Raw genomic sequence first — 26,277 nt, 5'->3', positions numbered from 1 at the left:
GTTGTCAGTACATGCATGGTATTTAAAACATTTTCCCACTTAGTTAAAAGGATATACTAAAAAATCCAGATTTCTGGCTTCTCTTGAAAAATGAGAGGATTGATTCTAAGCCACACTTCTAGCATGATGATTTACCCAGCTGTAAGTAGCGCTTGTTCCCACTTTAGATGGAACGTTTATGCTTCAGGGTACCACAGTCCTCACCAATTCCTGGGATTCCCCTGAGTGACAGTTGCCATTTGTCATCAACCTGGTCTTTTGCTTTTCTTCTACCCAGCCTGACTCACTCTCAGCATTACCTGCCAGGTTCCTCTAGGCATTAATAATGTAACCCTTGCTTCACACTTAGCTCGCTTGCTTCTGATCTCTGTGCTGTCATCCTAATTGTCCCCACTCCCCAAATAACCTAACTAAGGCCAGGACAACCCAGTGACAACTCACTGCTGTCCTCTCCCCACAGTGCCCTGGGCTTGCTGTACTTCATCCGGCGAGGGAAGCAGTGTCTGGATTTCACTGTCACTGTCCATTTCTTTCACCTCCTGGGCTGCTGGTTCTACAGCTCCCGTTTCCCCTCGGCGCTGACCTGGTGGCTGGTCCAAGCCGTGTGCATTGCGCTCATGGCTGTCATCGGGGAGTACCTGTGCATGCGGACGGAGCTCAAGGAGATCCCCCTCAACTCAGCCCCTAAATCCAATGTCTAGAAATGGGTCCTTTGGACACCCTGCTGGGCAGTTGGCCCCCCAACACATTGGGCTGCTCAGACCCTCCAGATGAGGTCCAGCCCAGATCTGAGAGGAACCCTGGAAATGTGAAGTCTGTTGGTGTGGGAGAGATAGTGAGGCCCTGTCAAGAAGGCAGGTAGCAGCCAGGATCACAGCTGCAAGATTGGCCTCCCATCTGCTGAAGCCTTGGTATCTGGGAGGTCAGCAAAGGGATCTGAACTTGGTATCTGGGAGGTCAGCAAGGGGACCTCTTTCAGGGTAACAGAATTGGAACCATGTCACTCTTGAGCCATCATACCTGTCACCAGCCTGTTATTTAAAAAAAAAAAATCAAGGATATCTGATTGGAGCATACCACTCTTCTAGTCATCTGTCTTGTCTCCTTGGGACAGTGTTATCTTTGTCATGTTGTTGCAGCTATTCTGTTTGGAGAAACGCTTGATGTCTGGATTCATAACCCCAGAAAACGATGTAGGTTCTGTCAGGGAGAGGACAGCAGATGGAGGCAATCAAGCACAAGGAAAATGCACAGCCTGTGTTGTGCTGTGCATGTGTGTGTGCACCCATGAACCCATGACTAACTGGCAGTTTTCTCTACTGGGTAGCCCCCCCCCCCCCCCCCCTGCTCCCAGCTTTCAACATAGCAGGCCTTAGGACCCAAAGAAGAGTCCCAGCATCGCTCTCAACCTAACCCTCGTAATAGAATCTCTGGGAATGATCAGGCACGACAGCTCCCACTGAGTGTCAGTTCTGGCAATAGGTCCTTCTTCCTGACTTATTTGGAACTCTTCAGTGACAGGGCATGATGGGTGCCCAGAGATAGGAAGCCCAACCTTCCAGCTCAACCGGTACTTACAGGGCTGAGGGAGATAGGAATTTGCTGTTAAGATTTTTCTTGGGAGTGGAGGGTCCTCTGTGAGGGGCTGCAGCTGTCCTTCCTAGGTACATAATACAGTTTTTTCCACGGTTCTGCCTGTATTTACTTGGTAATGCCATGGTTGGGACTGTGAGAGATCAGCATAGCCAGGCAAGGGAGCTGTATGGAAAGAATTATTAGGTAACCTCCGCCTTTGCTGGACCCAGATTGTTCCTCCATTTGGTTAAAATACTAAGTGCAGGGAATTCCTATGTCCCACCCCCTCCACCTGCAGGCTCCTCTGCTACACCTTGGGGGAACTGCCATGACTCTCAGGACTCCTTTCTCGTTTGCTGGTGATTTCTGAACATGTCCAGGGGAACACACTGGTCTAGACCCACTTCTGCATTGAGACCATTGGTGTTCCTCTTTGGATCCTCTGAAGTCTGCCCAAGAGAGCTGTCAGTTTTCAGATTTCAGTGTTAGGGCTACACAGGTGCGTTTTGCATCCCCCGGGAAGCCTTTCTAGCTTCCTGGCCCCAGCCCTCCAGAAGAGGGCATTGAGGCAGACAAGATGAAGGTTTACGAGTAAATGTGCCTGGGCAGAGGCTGGGAAAGTGCAAGGGTGAGCACCTCCCTAACTCAGGGCGCTCTGGTTAAGCTGGAAGGAAGCAACCTAAGAGTATTCTAATCCTGGCTACAAGGTCCAGGAGGCAAGGCCAGCTGAGATGACTTCCCTAGGTTGGTGGGTTTCCTTCCAGACACCACAAACTCTAAAGGCAAGCGACTAACTTTATTTTAAGGAAGGCATCAGCACATTCATGTGGCTGCCATCTCCTTTGGTCACCTGTGGTGGTCGCTTCATCTGTGATGGCACACTTTTGGGGGGTTTCCTTTGAGAGCTTGTGCCGTTCTGCATATTTCCTGTGATGAGCAATCTCTGCCCCTCGAGTGTTAATTTGATTTTTGGATAAGATATGTGACCTCGATGAGATTTATTTTTTATTTGTAAAGTAACAAGAAAAGCAGTATCTAGAAGTTCCAGAGAGAATTGGGCAATGGCAGTGATGTCATTTTAGTAATAAAAAGCATCTATTGAGTGCTTAATAGATGTACAACAGTGGGCTAAGTGTTTACATCTTCTTGCTCATTTAGTCTTCACAACAACTTCCTGAAATAGAAAATATCTTCTGTATTTTACAGATAAGGAAACTATAAGGAATTTGCCAAAGGTTACAGGTTAGGAGCTGGCAGAGCCAGGATTTGGGCTCCAGTAGTGACATTAATAAACTCATTCTGAAGACTAATAGTTAAAGGTTGTATAAATTCTTATTGGTTAAATAATCTATCACCTTATAATCATACCTCCACACCCTACTCTCCTGTTTTCTGTTTTGTTTTAAAATATATTTTTATTGATTTCAGAGAGGAATGGAGAAGGAGAGAGAGAGAAATTGATAGGCTGTCTCCTGCACGCCCCACACTGGGGATCGAGCCTAAAACTCAGGCATGTGTCCTGACCCCCGAATCAAACCATGGCCTCCTGGTTCATAGTTCGACACTCAACCACTGAGCTACACCAGCCAGGCCCTGTTGTACTGTTTTAAATACTAAGAATGTATAGTGCTTTGTAAACATTACTAGCTTTCTAAGAAAACCGGATATACATTTTTTTAAAAAAAGAAAGAAAAACTTATATACTTTAAATACGGTCACAGATTTCCAAGTAAACAGAGGAATGTAGGAAATGTTTTTCTTTCCAAGGATAAAGGAAAGTTGTATCCACCCCGCCAGTGAGTTGGTGTATCTCTTGACTTTCTAAGGGTCTGAAGTCTGGAACTCCTTTTATCCTACTCACTACCTAAAAGCGGGCCATTTGGAGAGAAGTGGAGACTAGTGCATAGCAGGTGCTCAGAATAGTTTATAACCCATGAGAAGGATGGGAAAGGAGAGAGATGGTGCCTCCGAGGGTGCCTCTAACTTCTAGTTCTGGGCAGCCCTGTCCAGATCAGAGCCAAATGGGGCCAGATGGCAGTCAGTAGGCAGCAGGGGTGGGTGGGAAGATCCAGGTCCCCATGAGACCTCTGGAGTGCACAGCTCCAAGAGGCGCCCCTGGAAGCAGTTTCTTAGACTTTGGACTGTCCTTCAGTGACTCCCAGATCAGGCAGCTTCCTTCTGACAGTCACAGAAGGCAGTCAGTGTGCAGGCAAGGAGCTCCTGCCCAAGGACCACAGAGCCTTAGGAGCTGGGGGGAGGGGCAGATTGAAGGCACAAGAGCGGCTCTCTGTGGAGAGGGTCTTAAAAGCCACTGTGGTGCTTGAGGTTTTCTGTAAGAAATTAGTGAAGGGTGGTGCAAACAGCATTGAGATGAGGGGGTAGACGGAGAGGAGAGTTTCAGTCCCTGCCCTGCCCCTACCTGGGCTAGTCAAAATTCTAGGGGTCTACTATTGAAGACTTTAGAGAGCCGTAATGGAGTGCAGAGTTAAGTCCTGGAGCCCCATTACTAGCTGTGAGACCGTGGCTAAGCTACTTAACCTTTCCCTACCTTGGTTTCTTCGTTTGTCAGCCGAGGATAATAATAGTACTTCCCCGGGTGGTTGTGAGGATTCACTGAGTCTCATGTGTAAAACACTCAGCACTGGGCCTGGCACTTACAGGAAGTGGTCCACAAGTCTGTTACAGTTTTGCCCTTCCCTGCCCCCAATTGTACAGAGAACACACCTTTCTTCTGAGCCAGCAAGTATGAGCTCCTCTGTGCCATGCACTGCAAAGTGACACATGTATTCTCACTTAATGAAAGAGATAGGCACCATTATTTTCCTCATTTTGCAGACAAATTGAAGATAAGGAGTACATTGAGAGTAAAAGCTAGGCCTGTCTGCTTCCATAGCTTCATATTTTCATGTTCCAGTTATGTTTGAGTGGTACATGACTCAGCTAGGGAGAGGGAAGTGTCGGGAATCCAGATGCCACCTTAGCAGAAGGGTGTGAATGTGAATGTAGTATTGGCTTTTTAATAAGCCGCTTGTTTCCTTTAGTGGGCAGTGAGGCAGCTGCTCATTAAATGAGAAACAGGGCCAGTACTGGCCTTGGGGCTTTATTATGGTGCAAAGCCAGGGAGAAGGCATGGAAAAAAGGCCAAACATTTGTTCAGTACCCCACAAGCTGGCCTTGCCTGCATCAAGCCTGATTTGCTCAAAGCCCTCTGGAATGGATATTAGTATTCCCGTTTAATAGACAGATGAAATAGCCTCAGAGAGGTCATGTGACTTGTTAAGTCACCTAAACACTTTAATCCCCCTTCTTGTCTATTAACTGTTAGGAAGCCATTTCTGGAGTGGCTTCTGATCCCAAATCAGGATCTGAGCCCAGAAGAGAAGCCTCAGATTGAAGTGGTTAAACAAAGGGATGGTGTAGTGGGGAGACCCCAATTGTGGGATTGTGGCAGGCAGGTTGCCTGAGGACCAAGTGCCAGTGCAGATGGGGATAAGGCTGGAAGAGGCACCTGCTAGGAGTCACACTGGAGGCCTGCATCCTTGCTCCCCCAGGTGCCCTGGGCACATTAAAGCCCAGCCTGGGCACACAGGCTCCTGTCAACTTCATAGCATTCCCTGTGGGCAGCTCTGGCTCCCATGGGGCAAAGCCAAAGCTGCCAATCTTAGGGCCCCCAGTTGGGGTTCCCTGGTTAGGCTCCCACAAAGAATAGTGCAGGTCCTGTCCTTGCCCTCCCCCTGTTTTTGGTTGGGAGCGCACTGTCCTGACCAATGGCCTGCTGAGAACGCAAGACAGAAGTTCACAGAAGGTGGCATGAAGAATGGAAAGTGTTTGCGAGGAAAGATGGAGTAGAAGTTATTTCGAAGATTGATGACGTCCAGCAAGGGAACCAAAATGGAGACTCAGGATTAGGCTGGATTGCAAGCTGAGTGGGAAGACAGCTCCAATTGAGGTTACTGGGGCATGCTTGCACAGAAGTTGTGGGGGCTAGGCAGGGAGTTGGGGAGTGGGGGATGCATGGCAGATAGGGGAGCGCTGTGGCAGGAAGACAGCCTGCTGCCTTACCCAGGCAGAGCCCTGCAGAGCAGAGCAGCCAGTGCTGGGTGCCCAGGCTGTCCCACTGCCCCCAGGGAAATGTGTTCCATTTCCCGCTGGTTCTCAGTTGTGCTGAACACCAGTGGGGTGAAGGATTACAAGTGGGAGGGTTCAAGGGTAGCCCCTCATCCTTTTCCCTCTCTCCCAATCTGGGGAGCCCTCTCCATAACTGTCCTGGCTCCTGAGGGTGGGGTGGGGAGGGGAGTGGGGTCAGGGATGGCTCTGCTGCTTTCCTTGAGGCATCTGTTCAGCGCATCCTGCCTCTAGGGCAGTGGTTCTCAACCTTCTGGCCCTTTAAATACAGTTTCTCATGTTGTGACCCAACCATAAAATTATTTTCGTTGCTACTTCATAACTGTTATGTTGCTACTGTTATGAATCATAATGTAAATATCTGATATGCAGGATGGTCTTAGATGACCCCTGTGAAAGGGTCATTCGACCGCCAAAGGGGTCGCGACCCACAGGTTGAGAACCGCTGCTCTAGGGGAAGGAATAGGGAGGATTGTAGTCTTAGAGAAAGCCTGGGCTTTCCTCTTCCCAACTGCATGGTTAGGGCCCTATAGCTTCTACTGACAGAGGGTGACTCCCACTGGATGGATGGACCAGGGCTTGGGGTTGATTGATGTATATGCCAGGTCATATGGGAGCAGTAGGGACACAGTGCCAGGTTCCCGCCTGACTCAGTGCTTTCCATGATCTGTGACTCAGGTGGGTCCCAGCACCCATTTATTGACACCAGCTCTGTGATAATCAGGGTGCAAGCATGTGCATGATGGCTGTTTCCTTCTGAAAAGGGAATGGGGAGCAGCTAGGAGACTGAGATCAGAATTCTTGCTCCACCTCTCCTAGCGGTGTGAGCCTGGGCAAGTATTTGCCTTCTCAGCACCGTGGTTTCCTTCTCTCCTGGGCTTGCAGGGCCATTGTGAGGCATCTGGCCCCCAGGGAACACCCGAAAGCACCCAGGAAGTTTTCCCTTTCTGTGACTTCATAGAGTACTGTCACACGGTTCGGTGAGGTGGGGAGGGGTGCAGCTCTCTGGCTTCTTTGTTTCTGGCTATAGTCTAGAGCAGCTGTGGGCAAACTACGGCCCTTTTGAAATGAATAAAACTAAAAAAAAAAAAAAAAAAAAAAGACTGTACCCTTTTATGTAATGACTAGGGGCCCGGTGCACAAAATTCGTGCACTGGGTGTGGGGGGGGGGGAGAGTGTCCCTCAGCCCAGCCTGCCCCTTCTCACATACTGGGAGCCCTCAGGCATTGACCCCCATTACCCTCCAATCACAGGATCAGCCCCTTGCCCAGGCCTGACGCCTCTGACAGAGGTGTCAGGCCTGGGCAGGGGACCCTCATTTCCCCCCCATCACTGGTTCTGCCCCCATCCGAGGCCTGATGCCTCAGCCAGAGGCATAGCCTCCCATCACCCTCTGATCGCCTGATCGGCCCCTTGCCCAGGCCTGACGCCTCCGCCAGAGGTGTCAGGCTTGGACAGGGGACCCCCATCTCCCCCCGATCACTGGCTCTGGCCCCCGCCCAGGCCTGAGGCCTCTGGCCCAGGAATCATGCCTGGGCAGGGGACCCCCATCTCCCTCTGATCGCTTGCTCCACCCCCCGCCCAAGCCTGACGCCTCTGACCCAGGCTTCAGGCCTGGGCAAGGGGACCATCATATCCCCCCAATCCCCGGCTCAGCCCCCCGCCCAAGCCTGATGCCTCGGCCAGAGGAGTTGACCCTCATCACCCTCCGATCACCAATCACCGGATCGGCCCCTTGACCAGGCCTGAGGCGTCCGGCTCGGGCAGCGGGGACCCGCAGCTGCAGCGGCCCCGCGATCGTGGGCTCCGCTTTAGGCCCAGGCAAGGGACCCCTAGCTCCCGGGACTGCCAGCTTCGACCGTGCCCAGCTCCCATCGCTGGCTCCACCCCTACTTCCTGCTATCACTGGCCAGGGCGGAAAAGGCACCTGATTCTCCGATCATGGCTGGGGGGCAGGACAAAGGCGGCCCCAGGGCCACCTTTGCCCTGCCCCCCAGCTCTTAGCTCCCCCCTGGGTTTCCGATCACTGTCAGTGGCAGGGGGCTCCTTCCTGCTTTCCCTTTCGCCTCCCTGCATTGTGCCTACATATGCAAATTAACCGCCATCTTGTTGGCAGTTAACTGCCAATCTTAGTTGGCAGTTAATTTGCATATAGCCCTGATTAGCCAATGAAAAGGGTATCGTCGTACGCCAATTACCATTTTTCTCTTTTATTAGTGTAGATGTTTACTTTGAATTTATATTAGTTCACACAAACACTCCATCCATGCTTTTGTTCCAGCCCTCCGGTCCAGTTTAAGAACCCATTGTGGCCCTCGAGTCAAAAAGTTTGCCCACCCCTGCTCTAGAGTCTACTAGACTGACCGTGGGGGCCTGGGAAGGGGCTGGAAGAAGCCTGAGAGTGATACACACTTTCCCCCACGTCTGCGGAGGGCCTCTTTCCTCCAGCCTTTCCAGCCCCAGGGAAATAGGCAGAGCCAGCGCAGTATTCTTCAGTGCCATATGGGAAATTTTATTTGTATACTCTCAAATTTTCCCGTCCAACCCTCCCATTCAGATGATTGTACGATTTCCATCCTCTGCTCACAATCCGGCTCCCATCCGAGGTCTACGCTTCCTGTGAGCGAGATGTCGGTGTTAGGAGCTAAGAAGGCCTCTAGGAGGCGCTGCTGTCCAAGGAGAGGGCTGAGGCCAGTGGTTCCCAACCTTCCTGACGCTGCGACCCTTTCATACAGCTCCTCATGTGGTGACCCCCAATTTCATTGTTACAGATTGAACATAATCAAAGCATAGTGATTAATCACACAAACAATATGTAATTATATATGTGTTTTCCCATGGTCTTAGGCGACCCCTGTGAAAGGGTCGTTTGGCCCCCAGGTTGAGAACCGCTGACTTAGGGACTGGACACTGAAATGTCTGGCAGGTTGGAGATGTGGGTTTTGTGAAGGGGAAGCTTCCCTTTCCACTGGACTCCCAAGCCCATCACCCCCTTCCTTTCTTGGGACCTGATTCTCTCTTGGAGGGGCTGGAGTATTCTTTTTCGTGCTAAGGAACTTTTTCAGAGTACATCTTTTTTGAAACATGAATAAATAAAACAAATGGAGAGTTCATTTGGTCTGAGTGTGGCAGAGCCCTACTTGACCACATCACCTTCCCCCACATTTAGGAATTCCTAAACTGCTTACTCAGACTTCTGTGAGATTCCGAGTCATAGCAGTTTGGCCCCTCTTGAGGCCTCTCCTTTCCTAGGGCCCTAGTTGGATCCTGAGAGGCTCCAGCCTAGCCTCTAGGCTGGTGTGTGGTCTTGATCAATGGTTTGCCCCTCCCTGAGCTTCCCTTTCTAGTCATAAAGGTGGGGCCTCCCAGCACTGCCAGCAACAGCCCCCAAGACTATATTCAGGGGCCCCGCTCTGGGCCTGGCTTGAGGCCTACATCTCACCCTGGCCTGGCAGTGATGTCATCACACCCTGTATGGATGGCATTTCGGCAGCCCAAGTGATGCAGAGCAGAAGCGGGTGCAGCAGCGCTTGACCAAGCGCATGGTGGATGGCCTGCACATCACCCGGGGTCCTGGGAGGTGGATTCGCCTGGGCAGCCCCTCAAACCAGTTCCACTGGTCAGCTACTTGCAGCTGCTCCGTATCCCCTCGGTGGGGCTTCAGGAAGATGACTCCAGGGTCTCCAGTGGGTAGTTGCCTCCCCCAGGCTCCAGGGCAAGTGATCGATGTCTTTGGGACCTCAGCCTCCACTTGTTCTCCATCTGGCACTGCTGCACGTGACTGCTGGACCTTTTCCTTCTCTGGCACCCTCACCTTGGACTTCAACTTCTTAGGCTTCCCTAAGTTCTTGGACTCCAGTTTCTTCTTGGAGCACTTAGCTTCTTGGAGTCCATTATTCTGGCCCATTTTAGTGCAGACGGTGTTGTTCCTGGCAAGGAGAGGAACAGCAGTCAGTAGAGCAGGACTAAGGCCTGGTTCTCTTGCCTGCCCCCAAGGCAGCTGCTGTGCAGCCAGCTCAGGGGAGCCTGTGAAGAAAGCTGGGGAGGGCCTGGAAAGGAACTTCTCTACCACCCAGAGGCCTTGCACCTCGGGGCAGGGGATGTGGTACCTATCAGCAGCAGGGATGTGAGAGGTTGGGAAGGCAAAAGGCAATGACTAATAAGTTGGACACCTGGGAATATTGATGGTCTGCATCGGCCACTAGGTTAGGGTTCTGCCTGTCTGGATTTCACTTGATGGGGTGAACTAGTCCAATGTTTTGTTTTGTTTTTCAGATTGTGTTCCAAGAAACCCGGGGGTTCTGAGGAATTCCTCCTGTATCCCCTAATGGCCGGGTAAAGGCAGGAGACCTTCCCTCACAACAACACAACTGGGGTTTGGGGACAGATTTTGAAGAGAGGTTCTGCTGCTTTAAAAGGGTGGGAAAACAATGGGACTAGAGGACCCTGACCCTCGGGCTCAGTGTTTCCTGATTACCTGCATCTAGGAAGCCAACTCAGAGAGAGGAGCCCAGAGAGGTGGAGTTATCCAGAGTATTAAATGCTGGCAGGGATGTGTCTGTCATAGATTGGGTCCCCTGCAAAGCGGCAGCACCGCCCTAACTGAGCATGTGAAGAGGGGCGAGGCCTTGGGCTCAAGGTAATGAAAATACTGATGATGATAATGGCCATTGTTGGTTGAGTGCCCATGTGTGAGGCCTGCACAGTGGGATGCAGTGAAGCAGCAGAGTGGCTTGGAGAGCACAGGCTTTTGGAACACAAGCTGGGATCAAATTCGCTTCTGCCTCTTACCATCTATGTGATGAGGCAAGAAATGTAACCTCTCAGAACCTTAATTTCCTCATCTGTAACGGTGGGATAACTGTCTACCCATAGAATTGTTGTGAATAATAAACTAAATGGGAAAATGCTTGCAAAGTACTTAGCATAGTACCTGGCACTTACCAGGTGACTAAAAAATGGAAGATTTCTTAATATTCTGATGCAACTGATGAGGAAACAGCCCCAGCAGGATGTCTAGTCTACAGGTGAATGTCGGGGCTGTGTTGACCTGAGAGGGGGAGCAGGAGAGGTACCCTTATGCTCAGTACCCCAGGTGGTAGTTAGTCCCATAATTGCATGATTATGACCATGGTTATGATCACAGCTCTGATGATAGACAAGAATGGCTTCAAATTCTAGCTCTGCCACTAGGTCAGATAACTGGGACAAGTCGCTTCATCTCCTGAGCCTCAGCTTTTTATTAGTAAAATAGAGGTCATAAATACCTTTCTCCCAGAGCCTTTGTGAAAATTGGGTTTTCTAAATTCCTTAGCACAGTGTCTGTTCCTAGCAGAGATAGCTGTTGGGTCCATGTGGGGCCGTGGGTGGACTGAGCTCACCTGGAGGAGATCTGGAGGGCCTTCCGAACGTTGAGCAGTGAATTCCAACACCTTCTGGCCAGGCTATATAGTTCTTGGATCCGAGGGTTTGAATTCTTGAGTAGCCTCAAGAGTGACAAGTTTTTTAACACCTGCCAGAGTTGAGAAACCAGAAAAACAGATGTTTCACTCCCCATCCAGACTTTGGCTCAACTCAGCCTGGAGACCCTGGAGAAGCAGTATGCATGGGTGCCCAGGCTCTCCTCTGCTGGGACCAAAATGGGCCTCTTACCATTCTAAGTCGGTTCCGCTCAGTTAATTTGCTGATAGGCTGCTGTATCTTGTCCTGTGGTTCCTCATCTTGCATCTGAGAGAGAGAGAGAGAGAGAGAGAGAGAGAGAGAGAGAGAGAGAGAGAGAGAGAGAATGCTAACACGGAAAAAAACCCACCCCTAAATGCCTCCATTATACCTCTCCATTTGGCTCAGCATGATTTGACTAACCCCAGACTGAAAGTGTCACCTCTGTTTTGGGGGCAGAACAAGGGAGCCCATTCTAACTCCTGACCTCCCTTCACCCCTCAGGGCTCCCTTTCCCTCCACCTGCCCTGGTATGGTTGGACTCTTTGTAAGGCCCCTTCTAGATCCAGTCCCTAGTCCAACCTTGAAAACCACACTATTCTGGGGCCTCTTCTTTGCTGATGGACTCATACTGGGGCTGTGATGCCTCAAAGACGACAGATGGAGCAAAACTGGTACCAGGTACTGCCTGAGCCCTGCCCCTCTCAGTTCAGCCAGTACCCAGGCTGGGCATTAGGATGGTCGTGCTGCATCTCCCAGGGAGGGGAGCTGTGACATCACTGAAATGTGTGACAACAGGGCTGGGTCTCCAAGGAGTGTGTGTGGCAGGGGTGAGGGTGAGGAAGAAACGCTCACCTGTAGAGAAACCTGGTAGGTGACAGGCAGAAGCGTATATTGTTACCACCTTCCTGTGAGGTAAGAGAATATCCCCTCTTTTTAAATAAAAAAGCCGAGGTTCAAAGAGGCTAAATAATTTACTCAAGGTCATACAGTTGAATAAAGGTGGAGCTGGAAACCTAAGGTCTGACAGTCTATCCATGAAATCAGGGGTTCCCAACTATGCTCCTCTATTCATTCATGTCACATGTGTTAACTGTACCCTGGCTACATGTCAGGTGTTCTAAGTACTGGAATAAAAGAAAATTCCTACCCTGAAGGAACTGACATTTCAGTAGAGGGCAAACAAAACAGTGTGTGTATCTGTAAGTGTTCAATCATTGGCTCTCTAAAACAAAGTGAGTGTGTGTTGGTGTGTGTTACAAATTTTACTGATAGACATCTACAATAATGAAATTTGACAATACTTTTTATTGTAAATTCCATATAGCCAGTTGATTCTTAAAGTACACTTTTCTTGACTTATGCTTAACTCTTGTATCCGTAACCAACCTATGGTTGTAGTGGATGAACAAGTGTAGTTCCAGCACGAATGTTGATATTTTCATTTACACTAGGAGTATGAAAAGTGAAAAAATGAAAGAACAATGATGTTGGAATTCTACCCAATCATCAATGACATGATCAACTTATTTGCTGTATTGAATTATAGTTTTCATATACTGGAGGTATATTTTCTCATTTTGGGGTGTGTGCGTGTGTCTATTTCCATGTAACAGCTATAGACAGGACATGTTTATATTGAATCTGCATTATCAACATTTGCATTACTTTCTTAAGGCTAGACCAGGGGTCGGGAAATTTCTTCTGTAAAGGTCATATAGTTGCAACTGCTCAGCTCTGCTATTGTAATGTGAAAGCAGCCATAGATAATATGTAAATGAGTGGGCATAGCTGTGTTGCAATAAAACTTACAAAAGTAGTTGATGAGCTGGATTTGGCCCATGCAAACTTCTGGTCTAGACATCAACAAAACAATCAAACCTGATTTATCATGTTACCTATGTCTGTGGTGTAAATACGCCTTCCACCGCTGATTTTAAGCTACCAATGTGATGTCACTGAAAGCAGAGTTGAACAGAAATGAAGAATACCATACCATTATATGTTACATATTTCTACAGATGTAAAGACTCTCAAGAACATAGATAATAGTAAAAGGCAGTAAAAAACTAGAAAGTGATGAGTTTAAGCATTTTCATCTTTGCTTTTAATATAATTAATTAAGCTTGTATAATTTAATTTTTAATAATGGCTATGTTTAACAACCAGCCAGCAGAGTTCCTGAAAATGTAATAGGCTTTTGCGAGCCCTAATGAGTCAGTTCCAGCACACCACTATTCTGTCAGATGGAAATAAGTGTGTGGAGAAAATTAAACAGGGCAGAGGGGATAGGAGAGCAAAGGTAGAAGGTTTGCTTCATTAAAAGGGTGGAATGGGAAAGATTCACCAATAAGATGAGATTTGTGAAGAGACCTGAGGGAGGTAAGGGAAGCGGAAAGTGGCAGTGGCAGGAGATGAGGGCAAAGGGGGAGCTGTGGTGAAGGGTTGGGACAGATCATAGGAGACTTTAATTTAAACTCCGGCTGCTTTGAATAATCTGCCTGGCTGGCTGCATCAGAATAGTCCGCTTCTCAGGTACCACCCATAGAGTTGGCCAATCTGATACCCATCCAAGTATGGGAATCACTTCACAGCTTCTAGGGCAGAGAGGTGTGCATGCACAGGGAGTGCTTAGCTCCACCTTTTAGTAACAATGAACCAAGACTAGATTGCAGACAGCTTCTCACTGAGGCAAGGTGGTTGGATTCGGCACTGGGAGCTGGTCCAGATGCCTCTGCCATTATGTTCTAGTCCAGACTTTTTACCCCTCACAGGCTTCTCTCTCTTCAGCTGTGCCTACTTAGGGAGTTCATCTCCATGGGGTCAGGGAGTTCTCTACCACCAGACTTTGTACCCCAGAAATGGCTCCCAAAGCCATTTTCCATATCCCATTGTTTGTTCCTTCCATCGACATGGGAAAAACCATTTGTGCAGAGAGAGATGTATCCAGTGACACACAGCTGGCAAGCCTGTAGACTAACTCCAAGGCTCTTGAGTGGAAAAGCACCACTGTTTTCCCCCCCTTAGTTGTGGTTAAGTCATGTTAAGTACATTCACATTGTTGTGCAACCATCACCACAATCCATCTCCAGAACTCTCTTCATCTTCAAAACTGACAATACCTAGTAAACAACTGTCCATTTTTTCCCTTCCCCAGCCACTGCAAACACCCTTCTAATTTCTATCTCTATGAATTTGACTTTTAGGTACCTATGTAAGTGGAATTATACAATATTTGTCCTTTTGTGACTGGCTTGTTTCACTTAGCATAATGTCCTCAAGGTTCATCTATCAGGGGTCCTCAAACTACGGCCCCGCGGGCCACATGCGGCCCGCCAAAAACATTTATCCGGCCCGCCGGGTGTTTTTGTCCCCGCTGCCTGTCCTGCTTAGCAGCTGACTTGTCCCGGCCCACAGTGCGCATGTGTGGAATGTCTGAGGGACAGTGAACTGGCCCCGTTTAAAAAGTTTGAGGACCTCTGACTATGTTATAGCATAGGCTAGAATTCCCTTACTTTTGTAAAAATCGATTTGAGAGAGAGAAATAATCGGTTGCCTTCTGTTTTGTAGATATGGAGAGAGGGAGGGAGGAAGGGAGGGAGGGAGGGAGGGAGGGAGGGAGGGAGAGAGAGAGAGAGAGAGAGAGAGAGAGAGAGAGAGAGAGAGAGAAAGAGAGAGAGAGAGAGAGAGAGAGAGAGAGAGAGAGAGAGAGAGAGAGGGAAAGAAAGAAAAGAGAAAATAAAAAAAGAAAAGAAACAAAACATGGATATGAGAGAAACATCAATTGGTTGCTTTCGGTACCTGTCCTGACTGGGGATCAAACCCAGAACCCAGGCATGTGCCCGGACCTGGAATCATACCTGCAACCTCTTGGTGCACAGGATGAAGCTGCAACCAACTGAGCCACTACAGCCGGGCACACCTATAATTTCCTTAGAGGTCTTTTACCTGACTGAATAGTACCCTGAAGCATTGCCTTAAATCTTTCTGCAATGTAAACAAAAGGTTTTATAGTCACATTCTCAGTTTCATTTTGGACCATGTTTTCTTGTTTGTTTCTTTTTTGCATTGTCCTGGATTTGAGCTTTGGAAGAAAACCATTTCTTAATTTTACCATCATTTCATAATTTTGCCATTTGGAGAGCTTGAGAATTTTCTGCCATGAAGTCCTGGCTCTTTTATTCGTAACAGTCCTTTCTTTTATTTAGTTCAGGGTTTCCCAACCTCAGCACTGTTGACATTTGGGGCCGGACAATTCTTAGATGTGGGAAGAGGGTTTGTCTTGTGCATTGCAGAATATTTAAGTATCCCTGGCCTCCACTAAATAGAAGCCAGTAGCAACCTCCAGTATTGACAAGCAAAAATGTCTTCAGACATCACCCAATGTCCCCCAGGAGGCAACATTTTTCTCATTTGAGAACTGCTTTCATTTCTCTGTCTCCAGTTGCATTTACTCTAAGCAGCAAGAAGAGTTCAGGTGGCATCTTCAGCACCTTCCTTGGAAATATCCTTAGCTAGATCACTCAACTCATTTGGTACATTTTCTGCTTTCCACTTTACTCCAACAGGGCTGCTACACTTTATGCCACAACATAAGAATTCTTCCCCAGTTTCCAATAGTATTTATTTCACTTTCCTCAATGCCCTGACTGCAACCATATCAAAGGACTGAGGCCTCTAGTAACAGCCTTTTCAAGGCACTTTAGGTCTTTATTATACTCTTCTCAAAGTCTGTTGCCCAGTTCTAATGTCACTCCCATACTTTAGAGCAGCGGTCGCCAACCTTTCGGACCACACAGACCACCAGTGGTCCGCAGACCACCAGTTGGCGACCGCTGCTTTAGAGTGCTGTGACAGCAGCCCTCTACCCCAGGGCCCAAATCTCTATGTTATCTATTGCTACACAGCAAATTATCCCCAAAGTCAGCAGTTTAGAACAAGAAATATTGATGACCTCTAAGGTTTGGCGCATCAGGACTCCTGGGAATGCTCTAACTCAGTGGTTCTCAACCTTCCTTAGATGTGGGAAGAGGGTTTGTCTTGTGCATTGTAGAATATTTAAGTATCCTTGGCCTTCACTAAATAAAAACCAGTAGCAACCTCCAGTTTTGACAAGCAAAAATGTCTTCGGACATCGCCCAATGTCCTCCAGGAGGCAACATTGCTCTCATTTGAGAACTGCTTTCATTTCTCTGTCTCCAGTTGCATTTGCCATGACCCTTTAATACAGTTCCTCATGTTGTGGTGACCCCCAATTTCATTGTTACAAATTGAACATAATTAAAGTATAGTGATTACTCACAAAAATATGTAATTATATATGTGTTTTCCGATGGTCTTAGGAGACCTCTGTGAAAGGGTCGTTCGACCCCCAAAGGGGTCTCAACCCACATGTTGAGAACCGCTGCTCTAGCTGAATGCTCAACCTGTTTCTCACGAGGTTGTAGTCAAGCTGCTGGCCAGGGCTGCATCATCTCAGGCTCTATGAGGCCGATGAACCTGTTCCCATGTTCACTCATGTGGTTGCTGGCAGGCCTCTGTTTTCCTCTGGCTGTTGGCTGGAATCTTCAGCTCCTTGCCAGGTTGGCCTCTTTGTGGGGCTGTTGACAACATAGTAGCTTGCTTCCCTGAGAGTGAGTGATCCAAGCATAGACCGAAGATGGAAGCAGTGTTCTTTTTTTTTTTTAATTTTTAAATCTTAAATTTGGAAGAGATATAGACCATCATTTCTGCCGTGTCTCATTGGTCGCAGAGAGTAACCTTGATACAGTATAGAACTGTACAAAGGTCTGAATGAATAGAAGGCAAGGAACATTGGGAGCTCTTTAGGTGGCTGGCTGCTGCATTTCACTTTTATTCAAGATATTATTCTAATTTCCTTTTAACTTCATCTTTGACTCAGGGAAATTTTAGTGTTATGTTTCATTCCTAAGTGTTGTGCTGTTTTCCAGATATCTTTATTATTTATATTTTAATTTTTTCGTATAGTCATAAAACATGTTTTGTATGATTTAAATTCTTTTAAATTTATTAAACGTTGTTGTTGTTGTTTTGGCCCAGAATATGATGTATCTTGAATGTTTTGTGTGCAGTTGAAAAGAATGTTTATTTTGCTGTTGTTGGGTAAAGTGTTACAAAATGTCAATCAGAACAAGTTAGTTGATAGTGTTCAGATTTTCTATAGCATTCATTTTTTAACTGTATTATAGATTTTTATTTTTTATTTTACATCTATAGATGTTTAATTAATGTGTTTTTGAAGCTCTGTTTTTAGATGTATACACATTTATGACTGTCAAGTCTTCTTAGTGAATTGAACCTTTTATCATTATGTAATGTCCCTCTTCATCCCTGGTAATTGTCCTTCTTTTGAAGTACTTTTTATGACACTCTAATTTGCTTTGATTAGTGTTTGTATGGTATCTCTTATTTCATCTGTTTACTTTTAACTCATATATTTCTTTATAGCTAAATTGGGTTTCTTGTAAACAGTATATTATTGCCTCTTGCTTTTATTCCCCCAATCTAGTAATCAGTCTTTTAATTGGTTGTCGCTACATTTGGATTAAAATCTTCCATCTTACTATTTGTTTTATATTTTTTCATCTGTGCTTTCCTTTTGCTTTTTCCTATTTTTCTTCCTTACTTTGGATTGATTATGCTTTGTCATGGAAAAAAGCCTTAACCTCATGGGTACCAAAAGCAGACAATGAGACTTACTGTATGCAGGCAAGACACTTTATTACTCATAGCACATCAAACAACATGAACATTGGCATCATTTTGTGTTGGTTCCCTCAACCCTAAGTCCAACAATGACACAGTGGTCCTAGATGCACAGTTCACATACAGTGTGGCTGAGAAACCCAGATCCAGCACTTTTATAGCAAGCACTAAACAAGCTTGCCTTTGTTTTAGAAAGACTGATCTCACCTCTCAAAATTGCCACCTGTATTAACAATCCTGAGCAAGGGTCCAGGTGAAAGAGAAGTCTTGACATATTCAACCAGTCATATTGAACACAGAGAAGCCCAGGTAGGATGCATTCCAATATTTTTACGATTCCATTTTATCTCTACTATTGGCTTGTTGATTATATCCCTTAAAGGTTTTTTTTAAGTGGTTGCCCTTGCATTTATACCATATATCTTTAATTAATGAAGTCAATCTTCAAATAATATTATACCACTTCTTATATATGGTAGCATAAGGACTCTTTAACAGTATATTTCTAATTCCTCATCCCATCATTTTTTACTATTGTTATTGTCATACATTTTCCTTTTATATATCTCTGAACCCACAGTGAATTGATATTCTTTTGCTTTACACAGTCTGTTACTTTTAAGGTGACTAAAAACAGAAAAATGTTTTATATTTACTGTTATTCCATCCATTTCCAGGAATCTTCATTTCAATATGTAGATCCAGGTTTCTCTTTGGTATCATATTCTTTCTGCCTCCAGAACTTCCTTAACTGTTTCTTATAGTGCTGACCTGCTGGTAGTGAATTTTATTTTTGTTCATCTGAAAAAAGTGTTTGTGTACCTAAGTTTGAAACATATTTTTGCTGGATATAGAATGCTGGGTTGACAGTTTTTTCTTTCAGCATTTTAAATACACCATTCTATTGTCTTATGGTCCTATAACTTCTAATCATATAACTTCTCTGATGAGAAGTCTGCTTTAATTCTTACCTTTGGTCCTCTGTAGGTAGTGTGTCTTTTTCCTCTAGATGCCTTCATGATTTTATCTTTTGTTTTCAACAGTTGGAATATGTAAATAGGTCATAGTGTGTGTGTGTGTGTGTGTGTGTGTGTGTGTGTGTGTTTATCTGTATCTCTTCTTCTGGGATTGAAATTACATATTTATTAGCTCTTGGATGGTCTGTTCTGGTTTTCTGTTTTGTTTTGCTTTACTCTTTTATCTCTTTCTATTTCAGTTGGGTGGTCTCTGTTGACCTATCTTCTAGTTCACTGATTCTTTATCAGGTGTGTTAAGTTTACTGATGCCCTTGCCAAAGGCATTCTTCATCTTTGTTACGTTTTTAAATTTTCTAGAATTTTCCATATGACTTTTTTTATAGTCTCCATTTCTCTGCTAAAATTCCCCTTCTGTTTATGCATGTTGTCCACATTTTCCAACAGACTCCTTCACATATTGTTATAATTGCTTTAAATTCTCTGTCAGATAACTCCATTGAGTTATCTGGGTCTTCAGTCTGGTTCTGTTGATTACTTTGTCTCTTGACAATAGGGATTTTTGTTATTTGTTTTGTAAAGTTGCATTTTGTATATGTGTTGTAATTTTTATTGATTTCTGGACATAATGTATAGAACAGTAGAGACTGAAGACAAATTGTTTATACCTATAAATTATCATCTCTTTTTAAGCCATTACTGTTGAGGACTGAGTCAATTTTGTCAAGAGTTGAACTACGTTTGGGTTTTATTGTTTCCATGATTACATTTAGCATCTGCGGACTCCCCCTCTCAGCCTAGCCACACTGGGCCTTTAGTAATTCAATAAAAACTATAACTGCACTCTCCTTACCTGCTTGTGTGGAGACCTTGTCTTCCTCCTGCTTCATAAGTGTGCCAGTGCCTGCATCCCATTTCTTCTTGGAGGCTCCTGTCCTTTGGAATTCAGGTTAATTGGCTGCTCTGCAACCTTAGCTCTCTGATGGATTCAACAAAAGTTATAATTTTATAGATTACCTAACAATTTAAAAAAACTATTAGTGTGGTAATGATTTTCTTCCCAGCTTTCTGCATCCTAAATGGAAGCCAGGAATCGAAGCCATCTACTTTTTCACTGCTCCTTTCAACTTCCTTTGCCATCCACTCCTAGGTGCACTGCCTGGGTCTGTCTCTTGGCTACACTTTTCCAGCATAGCCCCTTGAATTATTTCTAGCTTGGATGCTATCTTCCCCCTCAACCCTTTCATCTGGCAAATATCTGGCCAGAAGAAGGGACAGAAGTTCCTGATTTGTCACTATCTTGGGGACAGCTCAAAATAATCCATGGAGTCCTGTTCCTAGGGATGAGCCTGAAAAGGGGGGAGGTGACTTTATGAGCTGAGTTTTCATCCACTATACTCCTAACTTGGCCTTATTCCTCTGTGCTTGGAAATAGAACCAAGCATCTACTCCATCCATTAATGAGGAGTAAGAATCAACTGACCAAAACATTCCCTGGAAGCTGAAAGCTGCCACAGGGTTAAAGAGGAACAGACGGGAGTAGTGCTTATAATCACAGTCTCTGGAGGCAGCCTACCTGGGTTCGAATTCCAGCTCCATCACTTACTAGCTGTATGGCCTTGGACAAGTCCCTTCACTTCTCTGCATCCTAATTTCTGTATCTGTAAATTGGAAATAATAATAATACTTACCTCACAAGATTGTTAAGAGGATTAAAAGAGTTCATATATACAAAGTACTTATAATAGTGACAGGTGCATAACAAGCTCTGTAGAAGTATTAACTATTAAAGCATACTTCTCTAATTTCTGAAATTCGTGGAAGAAAGCAGTTTCTTCCCTCTCTTAGAACCCATTTCATTCAAAACAGCTAATGTTTACTGAGTACCTCCAAAGTACCCAATTCCTGTACTAAGTATTTTATATGAATTATCTCATAAGGTAGAGATTAATTATTCTTATCTAACAGGCATGGAAATCCAGGATCAGGGAAGTTAACTGTTTACACAGCTGGCTTGACAGAGCTAGGTTTACAACCCAAGAGGGTCTGACTACCATGCCTGTGCTCTCAACCACTGCACTTGTTTCTTTCCACAAACTAGTTTCCTTGCTTGGAAAATAGTGGGAAAGCTGCTTGCTGTGTTTATCTCACAGACTTGTCTTGAGATTCTAATAACAATAGAAGAAGCAGTGCTTTAAGTATTTGTACAGAGTGCTGGTCCCCTGGCATGGAAACCTGAATGTCTCATGAATTTTCACTTCCATTCTTTTCCCCCTCATCTCAGCTTGTTGAACTAATTTATTCAAAACTCAGCTCAGATATCAGGCCTAGATACTATCCTGACAACAGAGGGACTTAAGCAGAGGGTAGCATGTCAGACTTGCCTGTTGAAATGATGACTGACTGCTGTGTGGGGAATGGAGTGGAGCCTAGGGAGAGATGGTGGTGGAAACTGAGAGGAATTGTGGATGGGAAAGGTATTTAGGAAAGAGAATCGACAGGAAATTCACATGCATTTTAAGGAGGGCAGCGAAGAGGACAGAGAGGCGACAAGGACGAGTCCTAGTTCTTGGCTTGCTCAAGGATGTTCGTTGAATGATCAAGGGACCCCGCTGCAGAAGCTTCTCCAACAGACACCTGCCCGCCCCGCTCCCCCGGGGAGGACGGGGCTTCTGGAGCTAGGAGCACCACAGGATGGGTGGAAGGGAGGAGGAAGAGAATGGGCACAGCTCTCGGTCCGGGAACTGCAAGGACACTGGCACTGGTCTGGAACAGAAGGCGCTGCGAGGGAGCAAGCTTTCCCCTTCTCGGCCCACAAGTTGCACCTCTCCCCTCCACCCCCGCAGCCCGGGCGTGCAGCGCCCCTCTTAGCACCCTGCAAGCGTTGGCTCACCGCCAGCGTCTGGGGGTGCGGCGCGGAGGCCCACCCCTCTAGCCCAGACCCGCCCCGTCCGGGGGCCCACCTCGCCCAGTGCGCTGGAAGGTTGGGCGTTGGTTTTGCCCAGTCCCGGACCCTGGAACCGGGCTGCCTGGTGAGTCCTAGGGTCAGGGGGTCCTCCGCCCCAATCAATGCACCTGCCAGACGGCCGCACTGGGTCGATGCCCTTCCCCTCCCGCCCGTCCTCAGCCTCCCTTTCCCTGCTTGCGCCCTCTTGACATGTGCGCGCATCAACGTGCGAGTTTGGCCTAGGGTGCCGGGGTGCGGGTTCGTGCTGGTTGCTTCGGGGCTTCGGGAGTCCGAAAGCAGCAAGTGTGCGTGAGCCGGGAGTCCCGGAGTCCGCGCGTGCTCCCGCGCGTGTTCCCGCGGCGGGTCTGCGCTGGCAGCGGGGCGCGGCTAGTGGAGCGGAGCGTGCGGAGCCCAGCGCGCGGGCGGCGGCAGACGGACGCGGAGGAGGCGGGCTGGGCGCGTGGAGGAAGGATGCGGGTCGGGAACTTTTCGCCCGACCTGGAAGTACGAGCTTTCGCGCCCGAAGGGGCTCCCCGCGACCGCCGGGCGAGAGGCGAGAGCGTGTGCCCGCCGCCCCTCCCCCACTTCCGCCTCCCGCCTCTTCCTCGTTCCCGGCTCCCAGGGCCCGTGCGTCCCGGGGGAGACCGGCAGCGGAGCCCCACCCCGGCCGGCGCGGCTCGCTCCCACGCCCCCGCTGCCGTCTCGCCGGAGCGGACAGACTGAGTCAGCCGGGGCGCTGGCGCGGCAGGTAGGGGCTGCGGGCGCAGGTGCTGCGGGAGGGCCGGTGTCTGTGGTGGGAGGACGCGAGCCCGGGCGGCCCGGCCCGGGGAGGGGGGCCTCCGTCACCTCCCCTCCCTTCCCCGGCGGACAGGCACGTCCCTTTTTAGGGAATTCTTTTGCTCTCTCTGACTACAGTGCGGGTGGGGCCGGGAGGGCGCTCTCCTTTTCCCTGGTCCCCAGCCGGGCCCCTGGCAGCCTCCTGCCCCCAAATCTCTTCACCCCTCTCCCAGCACCTTTAGTGGGGTAAACAACTCCCTTCTTCTCTCCAGCACTCGGCTCTGGGGGGTCCCTGGGCGGGCAGCTCCTTCAGTCTTGTGAGATTGATGGGGTTGGGGGAGGGGGGAAGAAGGGGCGCCCGGAGCCCCTGGTCCCTGTCACTTTCTACCCTCTTACTTGCCCTCCCCCAACCGCGCTAAAGCAGTCAGCCTCAGGGGCCCGGGTATTTTTAGCGTTGTGACCTGGGCCGCAGATCTAAGCCTTTCCCAGGAATCAGCGTCAGCGCCTTCCTCCTCCACGGCCAGCCCAGCCCAGCCCGCGGCCACAAGGTCTCCCCACACTTCCTTGGCCCTGCCGGGTCCACTGGGTTTGGGTTCCTCTCGGCCATTCCAGCGCTTGTTGAGCTGACCAGGGTCTTGAATATGCTTGAATACAAACGAGGCGGGGCGGTTGTCTGCGGAGGGGGAAGATCTTGTCCTCAGGTTATAGATACTACTCCCTTGCCTCTGGCGATGGGCTCTCAGCCGAATGCCTGGAAGGAGATTGAGCGAATGCGAGCGAATGCACAGGGCCTGGGCTGGCCCAGAGCTCTGGTGTTCCAGAAAGCTCTTAGCACTGGGTGCTTGGTCCGAATTGGACCCAGGACCTGCCCTTCCAATTGCTACTCACTGACTAGTGGGAAGATAACAGTGAGATGTGTCAGTGGAGACAGTGCAAATGAGAGCTGTGGGAGTGCAGAGACAGCTTTACATTTTACCGAGCACCCTCGCAAGCAGTGCCTTGTGTTTGAGGCAGGTAGGATGATTATGCCATTTTCAGTGGGGGGACTGAGGCTAGAAAGATGATGTCCTTAGGCAAAGAGCCAAGTCTGGAAGTCAGGTCTTTGACTTCAGAGCAGGGTAGGGAGGGAATGGAAGTGGAGGTGATGGGGTATGTGAGTGTAGAGCGAGGGAGAGGAGGGGAGGGGGCACTTTAACTTTTGTCTGGGTTTTGAAGAATGGGCAGGAACCACACCACTAGGGGAAGAGGCCCTTCCATCCTGAGATCTCTGTCATATCCTCTGCCCTGGCCTCGGCAGACAGGCAGGTGGAGGCATGAGTGGATAAAATGTCTCCCCTATTTGGGGATGGCATGATTCTGAGACTTGGCCACTGGCCCTGTCCATCTCCTGAACACAGAGGAGCCTCTCTGGCCGTGCCTGGAACTGGCATCCCCTTTGTGGAGCTAGGTCAGCCCCGCCTTTGTATGAGGCTTGAAGTTTGTGGTAATGGACTTTGCTTTAGGGAAAGGGAAGAAGGAAACCACATCCAGAGGTGTCCGGGCTGGAACCAGAGGCCCCTCTGCTGGCTGCTGGCTGCAGTGGGACTCCCCAAACTCAAGACCCCACTGCATTGTCTCTCAATTCCATAGCTTCCTCTTCTACCTCCAGGAGCTGACATGGACCCAAATCCTCGGGCGTCCCTGGAGCGCCAGCAGCTCCGCTTGCGGGAGCGGCAGAAATTCTTTGAGGACATTTTACAACCAGAGACAGAGTTTGTCTTCCCCCTGTCCCACTTCCATCTCGAGGCACAGAGACGTAAGTCCTGGGGAGAGGGCTGGAATAGGGAGCAAGTCTTATAGAGCCAAAATCCTGGGGGCCCCTCCCCTCTTATTTTCGTGGCCCTCTGAACTTCTGTCTCTGGACCTGACAGATATCTCTGACCATCCTCTTGGCTCCAGCCTGGGTCCTCCTGACTTGTCCCCTTCTTGATCTGCAGCCCCCATAGGTAGTATCTCATCCATGGAAGTGAATGTGGACACACTGGAGCAAGTGGAACTTATTGATCTTGGGGACCAGGACGGAGCAGACGTGTTCTTGCCTTGTGAAGATCCTCCATCAACCCCCCAGACATCTGGTATGCTACTGTGCTGAGTCTTGGGCACCAGTTAGCCAGAACCGGATGTTGGGGCTCTGAAGTATAGGGACAAGACTGGGGAAGTATACCCGTAGGGGCTGGAAGGGGCGTTTCCACCAATGAAACAGCTGTCTGTTCTGATTTTAGGGAAGTTGACCAGAAGGGCAACTGTGTTACAGATCCCCAATCCAGAATTCTAGGAATGCCCAACCCCCACTTAGCCTTGTTGATTTTACATTTGTAAAATTAATATAATTAAAAGTATGTAAAAATGGAATTTTTACATTAGAGAACTTAAGCAGTTTTAGGTCATCCTAATAATATAGTATTTATTGAGCACTTTATTAAGTTTCTAATGCTGTGTTAAAATGCTCTACATATATTATCTCAATCCTCACAAATGTCCTATTTGGGCAGATAGTATTATCTCCATTTTATAAAAAAGGATATTAGACTCAGAGAAGTTGTCACATAGTCAGAAAGTAGAAAAGCTGGGTCCAGACCATGGCTTTCTGACTCCAATGGCTTTCTGAGCCCATATACTTAACTTATTAATTGCTGCTATTAATTGCTAGCCTATTACTATGTGCCAGACATTTTATAAGCATTATTATATTTCATCCTCAAAACTCTTCTGGAATGGAGGAATCCCTTTTTGTACAGAGAAGGATCAGAGTCCTTGAGAGGAAAAGGGACTTTCCCAAAGCCACTAAGTAAGTAAGTGACATAGGTAGAACTTGAAATCTTGAATTGATTGACTTGACTCTAGAGCCCAGATGTGATCCCAGAAGTAGAAGGAGGTGGGAGTCAGGAGACCTGGCTCTTCACTGGACTGGCTAAGTGACTTGGACAAGTCCCTGTCCCGGCTGCAGTCTCTCCTGAGCAGATCATCCCTGAGAGTCCTCGAAGCCCTGTTTGTGGCCCTGACCAGCTCTTGTCTCTGGACAGGGGTGGACGACCATCCAGAGGAGCTGCGCCTGCCGATGCACACGCCAGACAGGGCCACATCCCGCACTTCCTCCTCGTCTTCTGACTCCTCCACCAACCTGCACAGCCCAAATCCCAGTGTCGGCGGCGCAGACACACCCTTGGCACAGTCTGACGAGGAGGATGGGGATGAGGGAGGGGCAGAGCCTGGAGCCTCCAGCTAGCAGTGGGCCCCGACCTATGGACTGACTGAGCTGGCTATTCTCCACCTGAGACCCTAGGCCCAGCCAGAGCTCTTCTGGGAAGACCAGACTCTACTTGTAGTAGACACCAGAGGGAGGAAAGGGAAGTGGGATGGTGTCTCTCCTTGGGCGTTTGTTTTACTGCTAACCTTTTCCTGCTGCAACATTCCCACTAGTGCTTGGCTTACTCCTGAGGTAGAGCTTGCGAGCAAGGAGATGGAAATGAGGCAGGACAAGATGCCACCGGTTTTCTTAGCATTCCTTCTCCCCAAACTACCCTGGCGGTCTTCTAACAGAGTCTCCTACACCAGTGTCCTAAACGGACAGGAACTCTTTAGCACTCAGATGAGGTGGTACTCCAGCCATCCTGCTTCCTTATGTCCTTTTTTGGGAATAGGGCATGGTATAAATAATAAACAAATGATAATATA

At 48.0% G+C, this 26,277-nt stretch overlaps 3 protein-coding genes across 9 annotated transcripts in view; 2 read left to right on the top strand and 1 right to left on the bottom strand.

Moving 5' to 3' along the window:
* SYS1 (SYS1 golgi trafficking protein) overlaps window positions 1-24,350 on the top strand; it is a 26,917-nt gene extending 2,567 nt beyond the window's left edge. The window contains exons 3-4 of one of the 5 annotated variants that reach the window (XR_009454182.1): window positions 9,976-10,035; window positions 24,212-24,263. Coding sequence is in view for 4 of the 5 variants with exons in the window: in XM_059706936.1 (XP_059562919.1) it covers window positions 461-701 (241 nt within the window). In the remaining variant the exon portion in view is untranslated. Of the gene's footprint in view, window positions 1-460; window positions 2,888-9,975; window positions 10,610-12,593; window positions 12,643-24,211 lie in introns of those variants that run through there. The other 4 variants (XM_059706938.1, XM_059706937.1, XM_059706940.1 and 1 more) reach the window with 4 other exon arrangements.
* TP53TG5 (TP53 target 5) lies at window positions 9,130-22,182 on the bottom strand. 3 transcript variants are annotated; one of them, XM_059706941.1, is made up of 6 exons: window positions 21,915-22,182; window positions 20,446-20,500; window positions 19,693-19,818; window positions 11,353-11,427; window positions 11,082-11,212; window positions 9,130-9,629 (listed from the first exon to the last, which is right to left on the bottom strand). In XM_059706941.1, the coding sequence occupies exons 4-6, from the start codon at window positions 11,425-11,427 to the stop codon at window positions 9,164-9,166; spliced, it is 672 nt and encodes a 223-aa protein (XP_059562924.1). In that variant the 5' UTR covers window positions 19,693-19,818; window positions 20,446-20,500; window positions 21,915-22,182; the 3' UTR covers window positions 9,130-9,163. The 3 variants fall into 3 exon arrangements, 1 of the variants encoding a protein (XP_059562924.1); XR_009454184.1 differs by lacking the exons at window positions 9,130-9,629; window positions 11,082-11,212; window positions 11,353-11,427 and adding an exon at window positions 17,799-18,639 and having other exon boundaries at window positions 20,416-20,500; XR_009454183.1 differs by lacking the exons at window positions 9,130-9,629; window positions 11,082-11,212; window positions 11,353-11,427 and adding an exon at window positions 17,799-18,639.
* DBNDD2 (dysbindin domain containing 2) lies at window positions 24,220-26,277 on the top strand. The gene is made up of 3 exons (XM_059706935.1): window positions 24,220-24,358; window positions 24,540-24,677; window positions 25,626-26,277. Exons 1-3 carry the CDS (start codon window positions 24,220-24,222, stop codon window positions 25,826-25,828), a joined length of 480 nt encoding a protein of 159 aa, XP_059562918.1. The 3' UTR covers window positions 25,829-26,277.

The sequence above is a fragment of the Myotis daubentonii genome, chromosome 8, assembly GCF_963259705.1.
Source record: "Myotis daubentonii chromosome 8, mMyoDau2.1, whole genome shotgun sequence".
Taxonomy (NCBI): domain Eukaryota; kingdom Metazoa; phylum Chordata; class Mammalia; order Chiroptera; family Vespertilionidae; genus Myotis; species Myotis daubentonii.
The sequence above is the reverse complement of the archived record's forward strand: the minus strand, read 5'-3'. Positions and strand labels throughout refer to the sequence as shown.